At 43.2% G+C, this 15,851-nt stretch overlaps 2 protein-coding genes and 1 non-coding gene across 4 annotated transcripts in view; 2 read left to right on the forward strand and 1 right to left on the reverse strand.

Annotated features, from left to right (window-relative positions):
• The window catches only part of METTL23 (methyltransferase 23, arginine), a 4,055-nt gene extending 3,690 nt beyond the window's left edge, over window positions 1-365 (reverse strand). The window contains exon 1 of the mRNA XM_085304743.1: window positions 272-365. Within this exon, the coding sequence (XP_085160869.1) occupies window positions 272-365 (94 nt within the window). The remainder of the gene's footprint in view (window positions 1-271) is intronic.
• A 348-nt stretch (window positions 366-713) lies between these two features.
• JMJD6 (jumonji domain containing 6, arginine demethylase and lysine hydroxylase) lies at window positions 714-12,707 on the forward strand. Of its 2 annotated transcripts, none has more exons than XM_085304440.1 (6): window positions 714-1,147; window positions 4,227-4,513; window positions 6,099-6,234; window positions 6,342-6,480; window positions 7,162-7,289; window positions 8,910-12,707. In XM_085304440.1, the coding sequence occupies exons 1-6, from the start codon at window positions 729-731 to the stop codon at window positions 8,944-8,946; spliced, it is 1,146 nt and encodes a 381-aa protein (XP_085160566.1). In that variant the 5' UTR covers window positions 714-728; the 3' UTR covers window positions 8,947-12,707. The 2 variants fall into 2 exon arrangements, with proteins under 2 accessions (XP_085160566.1, XP_085160565.1); XM_085304439.1 differs by lacking the exon at window positions 8,910-12,707 and adding an exon at window positions 8,146-8,903.
• A 2,335-nt stretch (window positions 12,708-15,042) lies between these two features.
• TRNAT-CGU (transfer RNA threonine (anticodon CGU)) lies at window positions 15,043-15,114 on the forward strand. Its single transcript has one exon. It is a non-coding gene; the product is annotated as a tRNA-Thr (tRNA).
• Window positions 15,115-15,851: the final 737 nt, after the last annotated feature.

A 15,851-nucleotide genomic window follows, 5' to 3' on the forward strand; every position in this document is an offset into this window, starting at 1 on the left:
GGGGAATGGGGGGGATGCTGTGGGAATGGGGGGGCTGCTGGGGGCCTGAGGGGAATGGGGGGGCTGGGGGAAAGAGCAGGTAGAGGGAATGGAAAAGGGTGGGAGGGCTGTGCAAAATGGGGAGGCTGTGGGGAATGGGAGGCTGGGAGGGCTGTGGGAAATGAGGGGGCTGAGAGGGATGGTGGGGCCTGTGGGGACAGCAAGTCAGGGAGGCTGATAGGAGCAGAGGGCCACGAGCTGGCTCATGAGAAAGAGGAAAGTGCCCTTATACTTGAGGTGAGTTTTGTCAAGAGCTGCTGGGGTTCCTCAGGGGTGGGGGTAGTCAGGAATAGCTGTCTGCGTCCTTTCAGGATGTGAGTGCACATGTAATTCTAGGGAAGTCCCAGGCCCCTTCCCTAGGGTTTCTGGAGAATGGTGGGGGAGCAGCGAGCACTCCCTGCCCCGGGGAGAGGAGTGAAATGCAGTGCAGCAGGGAAAGTGTCAGCTGAAAGGGCAGAGGTGCCCTCTCTGCCCGGGTAATTACCTCGGCAGGGAGGAGTGCCAAGCAGAACTTTAGCCTGCTGATGTTACTGATGTGTGTAAAGAGCTGGGCGCGAGAAATGGGACTGCGGTCTTGGGGAAGCTTAAAATAACACACAGACAGCTTAATACTCTCACGGTCATTTGAACAAAGTATGAACGTGAAGTGTTCATTTAGGGACTGGGATATTAGTCTGTCCTAATAACTCATGTTCTGTATTTGTCTCCTGCTTTCACAGGATAACGTAGAAAGGGCAGATGCACTCCAGTTAACAGTGGAAGAATTTGTTGAGCGTTATGAAAAACCTTACAAGCCTGTAGTCTTGCTGAATGCTCAGGTAGGCTGGTCTGCCCAAGAGAAGTGGACTCTGGAACGTCTCAAACGCAAGTATAGGAACCAAAAGTTCAAATGTGGTGAGGACAATGATGGTTATTCTGTGAAGATGAAGATGAAGTACTACATAGAGTACATGGAGACCACACGTGATGACAGTCCGCTCTACATCTTTGACAGCAGTTACGGAGAGCATCCCAAGCGTAGGAAACTCCTGGAGGACTACAAAGTGCCCAAATTCTTCACTGATGATCTATTTCAGTATGCTGGAGAGAAACGAAGGCCACCTTACAGGTATAGTACTGCGAGAGCAAGATAAAATTATATATATATATATATATATATAATTATATATATATTTTATATATATATATAATTTTATCTCATTTGTTATTCCTAAATAGCTAGATTTATTATAAAGCAAAGCAGTAGCCTTAGATGTGATATTTTAAGACAAGCCTGCATCAGTAACCTAGAAGGAGGTAGGTAAAGTTTTGTGTATCACAGTTTCTGATTCTGCTACCAATGGTGCTACATCACTTTTTTTTTTTTTGTCAAGATCATTTGCCTCACTTAGCTTAAAAGAATTGAGTTGTTACTGAAAGTTGTGAGGATCAGTTTCTTGATCTGTGTGAAGTGCCTTGTGGTTTTCAAATTTCTAAATATCTCAAGCCTAACTCATGAGTTTTGTTACAATGGTTATGTACGATGTGGTGTTTTGTTTAATTATGAGTCAGTCCTTTTAAGGTAAAGATCTTAAGATAGATTACATATCAAGTGTAGAAGCAAGTTCCTAGCATCCGTGCAAATGTTATGTAAATGCAAAATAAATACTGTTCTCTCTCAACATTTTCCACCCTTTTTCAGTATCTAGTTGAAAACAGGATTGAAATGACACTTTATTCCTGAAATCAAATGTAATTAACTTTTATTCAGGCTACTGAATAAAAAAATGTTGTTATTATTCATAACAGTATGAGCGTTAGCTGAATGTTTCCCAAGTAACTAGTCTTTACATACATGTCGTAATTGACAGAGAAGAGCTTGTATTTTGAATGACATGGGACTTTGAGTTTCTTATGTGATGGTGTTCTACTCTAATCGTATAGAAGAAGTGATAAACATGGGTTTTTTTGTTCATTCTTGCAGTTTCAGGAATGAAGGTGGAAACAATTTCTTTTAAGATCACCAAAACTGATATTTTTACAGTGTTGTAACAGGAACATTTTCATCATTTGCCTATTTGCCTCTAAGAAGGAGCGTACAATGCTGTGATCAAACACCAAAGCATACTGGGTGTAGTCCCTATCAGAAAGTGATTACATTTGGGAAATGAGGAATCATTTATCAAAGTTCTAGGTAAACTAGATAATATGGTTGTGACTCACTTATATCAATCTTCCCGCACCCACCCACCCACAAGCAAACGTTGAGCTCCTTGCTTGTGATCTGGTATCCACAGAATTTTCACAGATGTTCGTTTTTTTTTTTTTGAAGTGTGGTTTTGTTTGAGGCTATTACTGTTTTTGAGGGAGGAGTGATGCAAAAGTGATGCAAGCACTGATGCCACTTTGGATTATGGGTGTCATCTCGGTACAGGAGCGAACTAAGAACATGTAGCAGTTAACAGCGTAACTGACAAAAGTGGTTCTTTCTAGTCATGCGATCAGGATCTGCTCTATACAGATTGACTTGTGAATTGAGAGATGCCGTTGTGTATAGATCTTAAAATAAGACCTCTTGCTACTTAAAGCACCTTGTCTTTTAAAATAATGGCTTCCAAAAGTTACTACTTTTTACTGAAATGACTAGTGTTTTTGTTGGTTTGTAGAGTGGGCAGGTGTGGTTTTTGTTTGCCTTTTCCTAAAGCGTGACAGGGTATTGTGTTTCTAAGGGTAAATCTGAAGATGACTTGAGGCAAACTAAGTGATGTTCATTATAAACAACTAGGGGAAGATAGTAGTAAACTAGTGATGCTAAATAAGGATCTAAAATCTTCCTGTGTGTGCAGATTCAGGTTATACTCAGAAAAGCTGTATTGAACAGTGCATCTCTTGCTTTACTAGATAGGCCTGTACTTCAATTCATTCAATTACAACTTTTTATTAATAAAACTGTAATTTTACTGCTAGTGGTTTAATTAGTTTTCCAAGGCTAATATGAATCTGAGGACCAAACTGACAGTAGAACAGACAAACACCTACTTGCTTGTGTTTTTATGGTTTCTTTATGAAGTAGGAAGAGCAGAGCTTGAAAACCAAACTTAGTGCTATAATTAGTGCTATCAAATTGTACCGGCAAAATACTTAACTTCTGCATGGGAGTGGAGAGATGGAGGGCTTTGTTGCTTTCAGTATTTTTTGAGCCTTTGAACTCCTCCTGCTGAGTGTTACCTGACTATCTGCCATACAATGGAAGGATCTTTTTGGAAGAAGACTCAAATTTGTGGGTTTTACCTTCTTTGCTGCCCACTAAAGAATTATTTTTTTTTCTTGACATGTGGTAATATCTCACCTCACTTGCACTGTTTTATCTGGTATTGTAGCTCTTTTTCTTCTGTTTCAGAGAGAATGAGCGGTTGAAGGTGCCGTTACTTTTAAATGCCTATAGCAGATCAAGTTCTCTGTAGGGAAAAATAATTTTTACTGATGGGGAATGAAAATAAACACAGCAAATCCTGACTGGCCATTGGAATGTAAGCCATAACCAGTTAAACATTACAGTGAAAAGGCTGTTGTAAATGAACAGAAGGGATAGAGGGCGGCAAGGGTTGCGTAACTTTGTTCTATTCCTTATTTGTGTCGCCTTTTGTTCCTCATTGTTCTGCAGTTGTCGTGCCGTATGAGTAGCAAATTTTAGAAAACCATAGGATTAGGAAGAACCTCCTGCATCATAAGACTCCTACTGCAGGCAGTTATGATTTAATCATCTTCATAAGGATTTCTACTAAAATGGAAACTGACACCTTGAAATTAGTATATATTTTATTGGAGAACCGTTTATATTTCATAGTTGTACTTTGTTTTAAAAAGTAATCTTCAGTTTCTTGGCCCGGAGTGATTCCTGTTACAGTTCATGGGGGGGGGGGGGTTGGTTTTTTTTCCCCCTCTCCAGGTTAAAACTGTTTTATCTTTTGCTGTGGTATTAATATAACAATCTTTTTTTTGGATGCAATTTTGCTGCTGACTCTTTTTCTGGAATACAAATGAAGAGACTAACTGTATTATTTCTCTTGATTTCTAACTTTACTTAAAATTAACAGCTGTAAATACCTGTCTAATGTGAAAGTGAGAGAGAGAAATGCAAGAAAGCTATTAGAGAAGGCAGCTACTTGCTTGCAATATGGCTAAAGAATCTTTTTCCTCACATGCAGATGGTTTGTGATGGGCCCACCTCGTTCTGGAACAGGAATCCACATTGATCCCTTGGGAACTAGTGCTTGGAATGCCTTAGTCCAGGGACATAAGCGTTGGTGCCTGTTCCCCACCAGCACTCCTAGAGAGCTGATCAAAGTGACCCGAGAAGAGGGAGGGAACCAACAGGATGAGGCTATCACTTGGTTCAATGTCATATATCCTAGGACACAGCTACCCACCTGGCCTGCTGAATTCAAACCCCTGGAAATCTTACAGAAGCCAGGCGAGACGGTCTTTGTGCCAGGTATGTACAACTCCAGTAAGGAAATCTGGGAGAGAAAAGTGTGGTTTTTGCATACGTGTAGTAGCGATGAAGGAAATAGTGCAGCTTACTTTTATTGCTCCTCTCTTAGAAAATAAACTACTTTGAGCTGTTTTAAAAAGGGCTACATACTAGGAGGCCATCTTTAAGATTGTTCAGTTACTCTCTGAATGCCCTGAAACATAAAAGATCAATAGTATAGAATTGCGTGTGGTACAGATGTCAGAACAGAACTTGGGATGCAATAAATGAGGGGAGTTAGGTTTAGCTCAATTGGTTAGAGCATGGTGCTAATAACGCCAAGGTCGTGGTTTCGATCCCCATATGGGCCACTCGTTTGCGGGTTGGACTAGATGATCTCCAGAGGTCCCTTTCAACCTTACCCATCCTGTGATTCTATAAATGAGTCTGAAAATGTGATTGTGAACAAAACTATGGTAGTAGGAAAACACTAAGCTGTGAAAGAACAGAAGTGTTTGAATACTAGTTACTCTTACGCAAGTTCTTGAGTTTATATTCGGTGTAGCAAGTTCATGAGTAGATTTTATACTTTGTAGTCTGATCGCTTTGTTGCTTTTTTTTTTCTTTTTTTTCCCCTTGACTGTGGGAAAAGAACTACTTAAAGGCACTGGCTCATTCCACCTACTTCCCTGTGACTATGCCTAATCTTGCATTTGAAATTGGAAGCTTAAGAGAATAGTATCCGTATCAGATCTTAGAAAGACTGTGTATTATGTGCCCATTATAATTGGCAGGTGGGGGTGGCTAGTGGATAAAGTGGGTGAGTTCACTGCCTAAATTCTAACCTCTAAATCTTGCGTCATTTTTGTACAACATGGCATGTTCCATGGAAAGTGCTTCTTTCCACTTTGCTTGTCTCTGAAATACAGATGACTTCATGTTTGAAAAGTGCCGTGTGATTGTCTTGGCACTTATTAGTGACTCTTCAGTGTACCTTCTGTTAAGATTTTGTAGCTGTCTGCTTCCTGTTTCTTGAACTGTTTCTTTAGTCTTTTTATGGGTTTATAAGTGGGTTGTAAGAATATGACCATCTAATTTCATCCTGTATCCCTGTTTGGGGAAACAATTTGCATCTATTTTTAAGTGAAAGGTTAGACTCTAATCATAAGAACCTTAGTAAATCAACATGGAAAGTGCTGTCCAGTTTAACAGAGGATCTCTGTGCAGACTGGGTTACAGTGGCACTTGGTATTAAATAAGCTGTCAGTAGCCAGCGTGCTGCTGTCAAGTCACATCTTTAGAGCACTCTGTGAGATGGAGAACTTAGAGCGCTGAGGAGCCCTCCGTAACAACAATGGATTCTAGAATGGAAGATTAAGCAACAAACTCACCTGGGTTTGAGAGATAGGGTCCAATTTCTACCTCTACTGTGGACTCTGTAGCTTTGGGCAAATCATGCTATGTTCCAATCTGTGGCAATGAAATAACATCATAGCTTTGCTACATCTCACTGGAAAGCCAAACACATAGCCTTCTTTTAACGGGTGGGAGAAGTATACATGACTGTTCTTAAGCATGCTTTTGGTCATTGGTGTTGTATTTATAGGTGGCTGGTGGCATGTAGTTCTCAATCTTGACACAACTATTGCCATCACACAAAACTTTGCCAGCTGTACCAACTTCCCTGTGGTGTGGCACAAGACAGTAAGAGGAAGGCCCAAATTATCACGGAAATGGTACAGGTAAGAGATTTAGTAACTTTTTTTTCACATTCTTCCTAAAAAAAAAGTGTTCATTTTGTGCAGCATTACTGCTCAAAGACTAATTCTGAAATCTTGGCTATATTTAGGATCCTAAAGCAGGAACATCCTGACTTGGCAGCATTGGCTGATTCAGTTGATCTACAGGAATCTACTGGTATTGCTTCTGATAGTTCTAGTGATTCTTCCAGTTCTTCAAGTTCTAGCTCCTCAGACTCTGATTCAGAGGTACGGTTTTTACTACTATAGGTGATCTGTATTCTGCAATTGCATTGTTTTCTACATACTTGTTCATGGGCCAGCTCTAATAAAGATCCACATTCTAATATTCATGTCTTATGCAGGAAATGAATAGAAGGCAAATAAGAAGTGTATGGTAGAGGAGTCTGGTCTCAGCAGGTTCTGTTTGATAAAAGCCATCTTTGTATCACTAAAGTTTGGTTCGTTTGGTCTATGTGTACATAACATGTAAATCAGTCACTAATATAGCTAAGCCATACTTATCTGAACTGGCTGAAAACTGCTGTTTTACAAGATACAGAACAGAGAGTATCAGTTATGACACTAGACTTCTAGATGTCCAGTTAAGATGCCTATAATGGCTTATGTGCTTCAGAAACTGCTGAGTCTGCAAAATGAAGTTCTTTTAGGAACCAAAGTGAATGTACCAATTGTTTTGTCCCAAATGTGCTGTAGTCCCTGATGAAACTTGAATATGCCTGTCCCGAGGTTTTAGTCACTTAATTTTAAATTGATTTCCTAAGTCAAATCTAAAATAGCAGATAGTCTTTGAATTTTGGTTACTCAGTGCTACTGTGGTAGCTCTTATGATGAATTCTGTAGCACAAACAGAGTTTACTGGGTTTCTCTAACTTCACTGAATTCTAATTTTCTCTCTTTGTACTTCAGTGTGACTCTGGCTCTGAGACAGAGGGAATGATGCATCGGAGGAAAAAGAGGCGAACGTGTAGCATGATGGGTAATGGCGATACAACTTCCCAAGATGACTGTGTGAGCAAAGAGCGCAGTTCCTCCAGGTGACCCGATGGCAACTTTTCTTTTTTTAAAGAACAAAAGATGATACAAGGCAGAGCTGGCAGAGTTGAGATAGGGTGATTCATCAGGATAGAGAAATGGAGAGCAACAGTCTCTTACAGAATGTGAAGCTATTGGGCCAGTGGTGATATCTTTTCTCTATGAATTATTTTAATTGCTCCAAACTGAAAACTAAGATTTTTTTTTTTAAAAAAAATGAGCTTTTACCTTATTTAATAAACAATTTTATTACTTTTCTTAGTTGTCTCTTTTAATAGAGAAAGTATCTTTCTTATGGGAGAGGTGGAGTGTTTTGACTGCTCTTCAGAGAGTACAAGTAAATAGTAAACAGCTAAACATGAGGACTGATCAGGTGAGATTTGGGTTTAAACTCTGGTTTTTCAAACAGAAAACCTTCAAGTGGAGGTACAAATTCTCTTTCTTCTTGCCTGGATCACTTCAATTTGGCCTATTGTTTTATCTGTTAAAGACAAAATTTATCCAAACTCCCCAAAGTATGTAATTACTCTTAAAAAACAAACAAAAAAAAAATTCAACAAAAAAAAAAAAACAACTAGCCATTGTGGGTGAATGGAAGGAACATCAAGACTGCCGAGTTGATGAGATATTGCTTGGAATAAAATTAATGAGGAAAGAGATTCTCTGTGAACTGGCCAAGTTAAAAACTGAAACACTAGGAATCTGGCAATGTACTTCACAGAGTATAGAAGAGGCATGCTTAAGTTCTTAAGTTTATTCCTCTCAGCATGGTTAACTGATGCTGCTCTATTAGCTGCTTATCTTAGCTGTCTAGCTCTTGGTCTGTTGGTCATCACAGAATTTGTATATATTTAAAAGCTGGAGTAACCAAGTGGGTGACCTGCTGAAGGAGCTATGTGATAGCAATTCACCTGAAGAAGTCCAGATGTCCAGTAGCATGCCTGACATCCCGATGCGGGGTGCTGCTAAAGACCTGTTTGCTCCTGTATATGTCACCATTTATGTTGCTGTGATTTAGTGCTCTCTTTTGAGCAGCTCTTGAAAGCAACTGAATACAATTGAAGTACAGCACCCTTAAACAGTTGGAGAGAATTGTACTGACTGCTTATTTTTGTCTGGAGGTTTTAACAACTTATTATGACATTACCAACTCATGTTTTAGCAGCTGATTGCAACTCCAGGCAGGGAATTGGCAGCAGGAGCTAATGAATATTAATGCAGATTTTTTTTTAAAAAAAGCTATCTAGAAATGCAGCCTACACATACAGATCTGTCCTCCTGTAGGGCCTATGCATTTTAAGTTCTTTGCACTTCAGATTTTGAAATTAATATAGTGTGTATTAAATATTAGCACCTTGCCTGGAACCTTTTCTTTCTAGACTTCACTATTCTTCCTCCTGTATATTGATTTTCTGCTGTATGTTTTGAGGATGGGTGGGATTTCTGCTCCAGCTGTATGATGGGTTATTTAATAGCAACAGTACCAAATATAAAATCATGTCTAGCTTGTACAGTTCTGTAGGAGGCGTAAGCATATGACTAACCTGCATGCTGCAATCTTGTATCATGGTATGGAGGAAAATGCTCTAGTTGTTGACAGGCAGTTGTACTTTTTTTGACAGGATTAGGGAATCTTGTGGAGGCCGCAGTTACCCCTGAGCGATGATAACACTCGTCTAGAGGCAGCTGCCATTTGAAGCTCCGTTAGCAGCCAGCCAGCTCTGTTCTACCCCCTTCTGCTCCCATTTCTCATGGTCCTTAAGTTTTGTCACTTCTTCGATCCAAACGTCTGTCTTCGTTATGCACTGTCGAAGGTTGGCTCCTTACTAACTTGCAGGGGAATACCCTGACTCATTGTGCAATGCTTTGTCCCCTCTGTGCCCCAAGTGAGTGCACTAACTACCCAGCTTTGGGTAAGGACATGCCAAGTATTTAATGGTTCACATAACTGGCAAGGAAGACAACGGTCAGTTTTTAAAGAACTCTTTTAAAAAACAGCAGGTAGATCTAGAAACCTGCCTTGCTTTGACACTGTCGTATGTTTACATGTTGTCCTGTACACTTGAGGAAAGGAACACCAGCCCTCCTGGTCTATCAGAACGTCCGACGGATTTTGTACCAGAATTTCAGGAAGGGAAGGTGGTATGAATGCTTCAAACACTGAAGTAACTTCAGTGGAGGTGACCACCTATCTGAAGCATCTTTTGTGGTCTTAATCTACGTGCATGCATCTAAACCAGCCTGAGTAGTTTATAAGGTGTAACACCTTAACCAGCAACAGTCCATTTACTTTGCTCTGTGTCTAAGATGAATAGCAACAAAGATGCACTAGCACCTTGCTACAGAAAGCTTGAGGGAACAGGAGAATCTTGGAGTTTCTTGCACAGCAAAAACCAGCAGTTGCCAGTAGTTACATTTCTTCAGGTGCAGGAGTGATGATTATCACTAGGCAATAACTGGCAGGTTCTGACTCTTACATAGTAACAATAGTTGCTCGGCTTTAAATACCAAGCAGTTACAGTGCCATGGGCTTATTCAGGTCATTGCAGTTCAACACAAGTGATTCTTTGAGGTTGTGGGTTCAGAAATTTCCAGAACTAGGGGTGCCAGTTTTAAAGGACTGGGAGGGGAGCATAATGTTATCCTCTTTTTTTTTAATGTGATGTGATGCTTGAGTCTGTGTAGATGCATTTGAATTATGCCAAGTGGAGCTCTCGTCCTGAAGGGATATGTTGGAGCTGCTGGTTTTCTTTAGCAGGGGCTGTGGTAGTGGCAATACAGAGGTTGATCTTGCTGAAGCTGTGCTACAAGAAAATGATCCTTTATCCTCTAATCTGAACAGCACAGCCAGAAGCTGGCTGTGTTGAAATACTTTCTTAGGTACTTTTTTGAGACTGAGGAGAGGGCATTAGATCTAATTTCAGTGTTGCTGTTTGGAAGGGGAAACTTGGAAGAGGAAGTGGTGTGCATCTGCTAAACTGCAGTCCAGGTCCTGGTCACTTAAAAAAGCAGATTGGCAGCCTTAACCTTGACTTTCTTACACGTGCTGGGCTTGATAGAATGCAGAATGTTACTTGTTTGGGTTTGTCCATTTTAACTTCTTTTAACCTTTTCTTATTTAAACACCCCCTCCCATTTTGGAGACCAGACCGTATCCCATTGTACAGAGGAACCCTATTTATATTTGTTAGGATTTGTGTCTGAATATTCTGTGCCAGTCAGTTAATGTAGGAGCAGCATGGTGGTGGAAAACTGGAAGGAGGGAAGGCTTATTGGTACACTCCTTAGCTGTCCAGACTCCTGAACTTCCTGATGATAAGCAAGCTTGCTACGTAGACTGCTGGATGTTCTTCCACAAGACTACTCTAAAGAAATCTTCCCAAACTTGCAGCATTTCTGGCCAAGATTGCCTTTTTTTTCTGCCCAGTTCAAAGCATATAGTCCTTATCAGGTAGAGCAAGCTGCAACTGCCGCTTCTTGGAAGAGTACAGGCAAAGGCTCAGAAGTCCCTGCTGCTGTCAGGGTGAGGGGAGCCCTTTTTAGAAAACTTCCTACTGTTGTTTGAGCAAGGCTGCCTACCGTCTTGGCAGTTGCTGAGTAAGGTAAGATGGCTTATGTTGTAGCTTTCTATTGCTTTCAGCACATGTGGTTACAGCTTTACCATCTGAAAGTCTTACGTGTTCTTGAAAGTCTGATTGCTGTGACAGGAAAGCCACACCTGTTCCATCAGAAGCACAGCTGGAAGATCCAGAATGCAGAATACTCCTCTGTGCCTATGAACTCTTCAGTAGCGTGAAATAAAATTTCATATTGAAGCCTGTGTTCGTTTGACATCCCTTATTGAAAGGCAATGTGTTTGAAATGAACTGCAGGCATTGTAATACCAGCAACGCTGTACTGATCTATCCACAAGGCACTTTTTAATTTGAAACAAAGGTATGTTTCTTTAGGTTACCTGGGAATTGGGACTCCTGGGATCTCTGGTTCTTCTGCTCACGGGCTGTTGCCTTGGCCAAACCAGTGAGCTTATGTCTTTGTTTTATTAGATGGAAAAATACCTACCTCACAGGGGTGTTGTGAGGCTGAAATGTAATTACTGTGTAAGACGCTTTGAGGTTCTTCTCTTGCAGAAAGTGCTCCAGAAATGCTAAGCAAGCTGAGACTTTCTAAGCTGGCATTAGTTTTTCCTACCAGAATGCATTAGGCATGCTGTTCAGCACTTCTGGCCACTTGGCTCTGTAGTGGCCCCTTCAGAATCATCATGGAGTATACAAATTGTGTCCAAAGGAGGCTGCTTGTTTTTGCCATTGTTTTAATTGTTGGCATTTTGTGGCCTGTTTTAAAGAGGATGTCCTGTTAGATCAGGATTTTTTCTAAATTGGGCTAGATAATTTATCAGAGAGTCAGCCTCACTGGCCTATAGGATGGAGGGAGGAACTGGTCCTTCTGAGGCCCTTGTTCCAAGCCAGGTATGTGTGGGGATTTTAAATTAATAATAATAAAATACTGTGCTCCCCTTGTGCCTAGCCCCATGCTCGTGGGGAGCTGATGGGGGGGAGTGGTTTCTGCGCTTGCTTCCCAAACGGAGGCAGGGCTCGGAGCATGGCGGTCCGCTGAGTCCAGACCCAAAGCAGCAGAGCTGCTCTGCCTCGCTCCCTGCTAGCGCTGTCAGCGCGCCCCGCGGCCGTGCTTCGGGGGCTCGCGCGTTCCCTGGGCTGCCTTAGCGAGCTGGATGTGCGCTGTGGGCTTCCTGATCTTACCGTGCGTGGCGGTGTCGCTGTGCTGCCCGCACTGGCCAAATGTAAGGGATTCGTGAGCTGTGGCCATGCCCTTAGTCCGGTAACCGATACGGATTTATCTCCTGTGACAGTTCAGGAATAAACAAATAACTATCCCAGCGGAGCTGTAGATGTTAGCGACATGTGCGCGTAGCTCGGCACCTGGCCTCCGCACGAGTGCGCCGGGGGCAGGTGACTCCCCGGGAGGAAGCGCTGGCCTACCTTCCTCCTCTCTCCAACTCCATCGGCTGGCTCCAGGTCCTCTTCTCAATTACATTGAGCCTCTCCAAACGCTTAGGAAAAAGGCAGCAACCTCTTTCATGATTAACCTAGACCCTTTTCCTCCCTGAATCCCCAGCCATCATAGGGCAGGAGGTAAGACTGTTGGTTGAAATTAACTCTGAAATGCCTGTGTGGGCTACTCCTAAAGTGAGTTTTTGACATTCCCCTCCGATGGGCAGAGGGGGGAGGAAAGAAAGCTTGCTGGTTCATGTGACGGTCACACTGTCAGCTCTAAGCCCTGCCACTGCCATTAGATGCTTTTATCACCCCATCCAGCACAGCTGGGTTATTCTTAATTGTCTTGTTTGGATGATTGTGTTTTTGCTTTTTATTTGAAATAAAATCAATTATTTTGCATTATCCTGTTTGTTAGTCATTTTTTTTCCCTATATCATGATCTGAAAAAGCTGTAGGTACACACCTGGGTTTCCTGGAGTATTGCGTTGTAGCAAAGGGTGTTCAGTAACAGCTGAGGGGATGTTTTGAGTACTTTCTGTAGAGTAATCGCATGAGGGAAGACTCCAGTATGCATTAGCATGTCCACACAGCACTATGTTTTGGAAGCTGCAGGGGCTCTGGTAGCTTTAGGGAGAAGGGTTTGGTCCGTGGCTTTGCCACAAGACTGCTGTGTGCCTTGCGATGGCTTCTGTCTTGCTACCTTATCCTGGCGAGAGGGAGGTTCATCTTCCAGGTGTCATGTGTTGGTTTCAGTTTAAGTTGTAGATAACCCTCGCAGCGCAGAGGGTCACTGCGGAAGGCCTGAACTCCAAGCCGAAAACTGATCTTCCTTCCTCGATTCCTGCTTATCTGGGGGAGTCGGTGGAGAGATTCCCCTTCAAGGAGTTCGCAGTCATGAAGCATGAAGCCACATTTCATGCATTTGGTTACATATTGGAACAATGATTTGGAAAGTGAAAAGTTCTTTTTTTTGTGTGTGTGTTGTTGTTCAGCTTTTGAAACCAATAACTAGGTAAATAAGCTAAAGCGGAGTTTGGGACGGCAGCCTGGAGGCTCTCGAAATGTTTTTTGTGAAAATGCTGGTAGAAAGGTTTGAAAAGCAGATGGGTTTTGTGGCTGCAGACAGCAAGATTTCTGACTTCTGCAAAACCTCTGTGCTTCTCCTCCCTGACACGGATGGAAACACTCTCATTTACTGCCCCTCTAACCCAGCTCCCCTCCCCCTTCCAGTTATTCTGCAGCTCCTTCCCGGGCCCGTTTGCACCTCTTCCTCGCCTGGATGCTGTGTAGCTCAACACAACCAGGCAGTCACAACTATTAAATGAACCTCTGCTCTTGGTGTACGCTCTGTGGGAGCGTTAGTGCTTAGCATTTAACAAGAGCAAAAGCCAGAAAACGGGAATTGTGGTGGCTGAAAGCAATCCAGAGCCATCGTAGAAATGTTTCTGTAACATCTCCTGCTTTTCATTCCCGAGAGATGATTTTGTGTGGTCCAAGCCTTGAGATAATCCTATCATTCATCCTGATTTGCAGGAACTATCAGTACCTCCTTCAGTGACACTGTGGCCTTGCAATCTGGAACTGGCTTATTTTAAGTCTTCCGATTTATTTACCTATGTTCCCTTTAGCAACAACTGCGACATAATACCGCCTTTCAACGAGGAGGGCAGCATACTCTGTTTTTAATTGCCACTGGGGAGCTAACGGGGGACGGTTACATCAGCGGGCGTGCGGAGCTGTGATCGCATACGCGGCACCCTTGCTGATGTTCGTGTTCCTTTCCTCCAGTTTGATGTAAAAGCAAGTAACTATCATTTCTTTCATGCTGTTTGGAAAGCGAGTCACAAAGAGAGCAGCGCTGCGTTCTTACTGCAGCGTTGCTGCAGCGCAAAGTAACCCCGTGGTTTGGAAGACTGGTTTGGGATTAAACTAACATGCTTGCAGCATCTAATCTTTTTTTTTCAAGGCATGTAAAGATTCCCCCCTGCATGCACGTCTTCTGCCTTGAGAGAAGTGTCAACTGACTGGAAATGGGTTCAAAAGAAGAAATCATTCCATATTCCTTCCTGTTGGAGAACCGGCAGCTCCCACCTATCCGTGGGGCCTGTAACAGTTGCGCTTCCTCTAGTTCAATGGAAGGACCTGAAACTGCAGGATGTTGCTGTAGGGAACATCTGTGCAACCTTAGCTGTGCTTGCAGGGAGGTCCTGCCGCTGTGCCCGGGGGAGAACTTCAGACCTGCTGTTCTGATGCAGCGCTGCCTTGTTTAGTCCCAGGGCTGCAGCTGTGGCCAGCCTTCGGGCTGCAGTCGGGAATGGGCTGGCTGCTGGTGTCCAGGAGCTTTGGGGTCACCCGTAGAAGGACTTTCCGCTCATTTCCCTTCAGGGGCAAGGCCAATCTCATCGCTGGTTCAAAACTTTGAAAGCCACCAACAGTTCCTCAGACTGCCCTTGCAAAGGGATTGCAGTGGGAGATAGCTTTAACACGGTGAAAAAACAGCTATACTGGGTCAGAGCAGAAGTCCAGCTAGCACAGAGGCTAGGTCAAAAGCATAAAAATGAGCCCTCACGAGAGGGCTGTTCAGTAGGATTGTTCCGTTCAGTGGGAGGAAGGTTCATCCACCCCCTCCCTTGTGCTGGCTCTGGCCTCTTGGTGAACTATAATCTTTTCTTGTGGTGTTTGGTCTTCTGCCACTCGTGTGAGTCAAACAGCTCTAAGGGACACTGGAGGGGCGTCAGGCGCGGTGGCCAAGTGGTAAGGCGTCGGTCTCGTAAACCGAAGATCGCGGGTTCGAACCCCGTCCGTGCCTGCCGGTGGTGCACTGGCTGCCCTGCAGCCGGGGCCTGCGGATGCTGCCTTCTTGGAACAGGCTGCCCAGAGAGGTTGTGGAGTCTCCTTCTGGAGATGTTCAAAACCCACCTGGATGCAACCCTGTCTAATGTGCTCTAGGTGACCCTGCTTGAGGGTTACATCAGGCACCTGCTGCTCGAGCAGGGAGGTTGGACCAGATGATCTCTAGAGGTCCCTTCCAACCTCACCCATCAGAGCTAGCACACAGCCCTGTGTGAACAGGCAAAATAAGGATCCAAAATAAGGATCAACAAACGCACAGGTTAGTGACCTACAAGCCCTATGTCAGCTGAAAAAGAGTACAGTGATGTTCCTTTTGGTATAGCTTCTAATTTCTGGCAGTTGGCATCAAAGCATAGAGGACGTTGCTGTCCTTGGTGAGAGGAGGAAAAAGGAAAAAAAAATAGTACTGACTGGGGTTTACAGAAGTAATCTGAATTCAGACTATGGAATTGTCTGTGCTCAAGCTTTATTTGAAGGTTCTTAGAGGACTTGGGAATTCAGAATCATCTGTCTAGAACAAGCCCTGTCTGAAGTTGCTACGGTCTGTGCCGGTCAGCAGTTGCTGCTTTCCCCACGAGCCAGCACGCATCTGCTCACCTAGCTTGGATCCTGTAGGCTCTTGCTTGGATTACAGCGGTGGTGGCAAGAGGCGTGTTGAAACTCAGGTTGCCTGGGCTGAAGGCTAGGAAGGGA

Source organism: Rhea americana, unplaced genomic scaffold (genome assembly GCF_003343005.1).
Source record: "Rhea americana isolate MKP2758 unplaced genomic scaffold, rheAme1 scaffold_21, whole genome shotgun sequence".
Lineage (NCBI taxonomy): Eukaryota > Metazoa > Chordata > Aves > Rheiformes > Rheidae > Rhea > Rhea americana.

Excerpts from the sequence above, each read along its gene's own strand:
- JMJD6 (XM_085304439.1), top strand. The coding sequence starts at position 729 with ATGTTCTGTATTTGTCTCCTGCTTTCACAGGATAACGTAGAAAGGGCA. Across the intron at positions 1,148-4,226 it reads AAACGAAGGCCACCTTACAG|ATGGTTTGTGATGGGCCCAC; the intron begins GTATAGTACTGC and ends CCTCACATGCAG. Across the intron at positions 6,481-7,161 it reads CCTCAGACTCTGATTCAGAG|TGTGACTCTGGCTCTGAGAC; the intron begins GTACGGTTTTTA and ends TTTGTACTTCAG.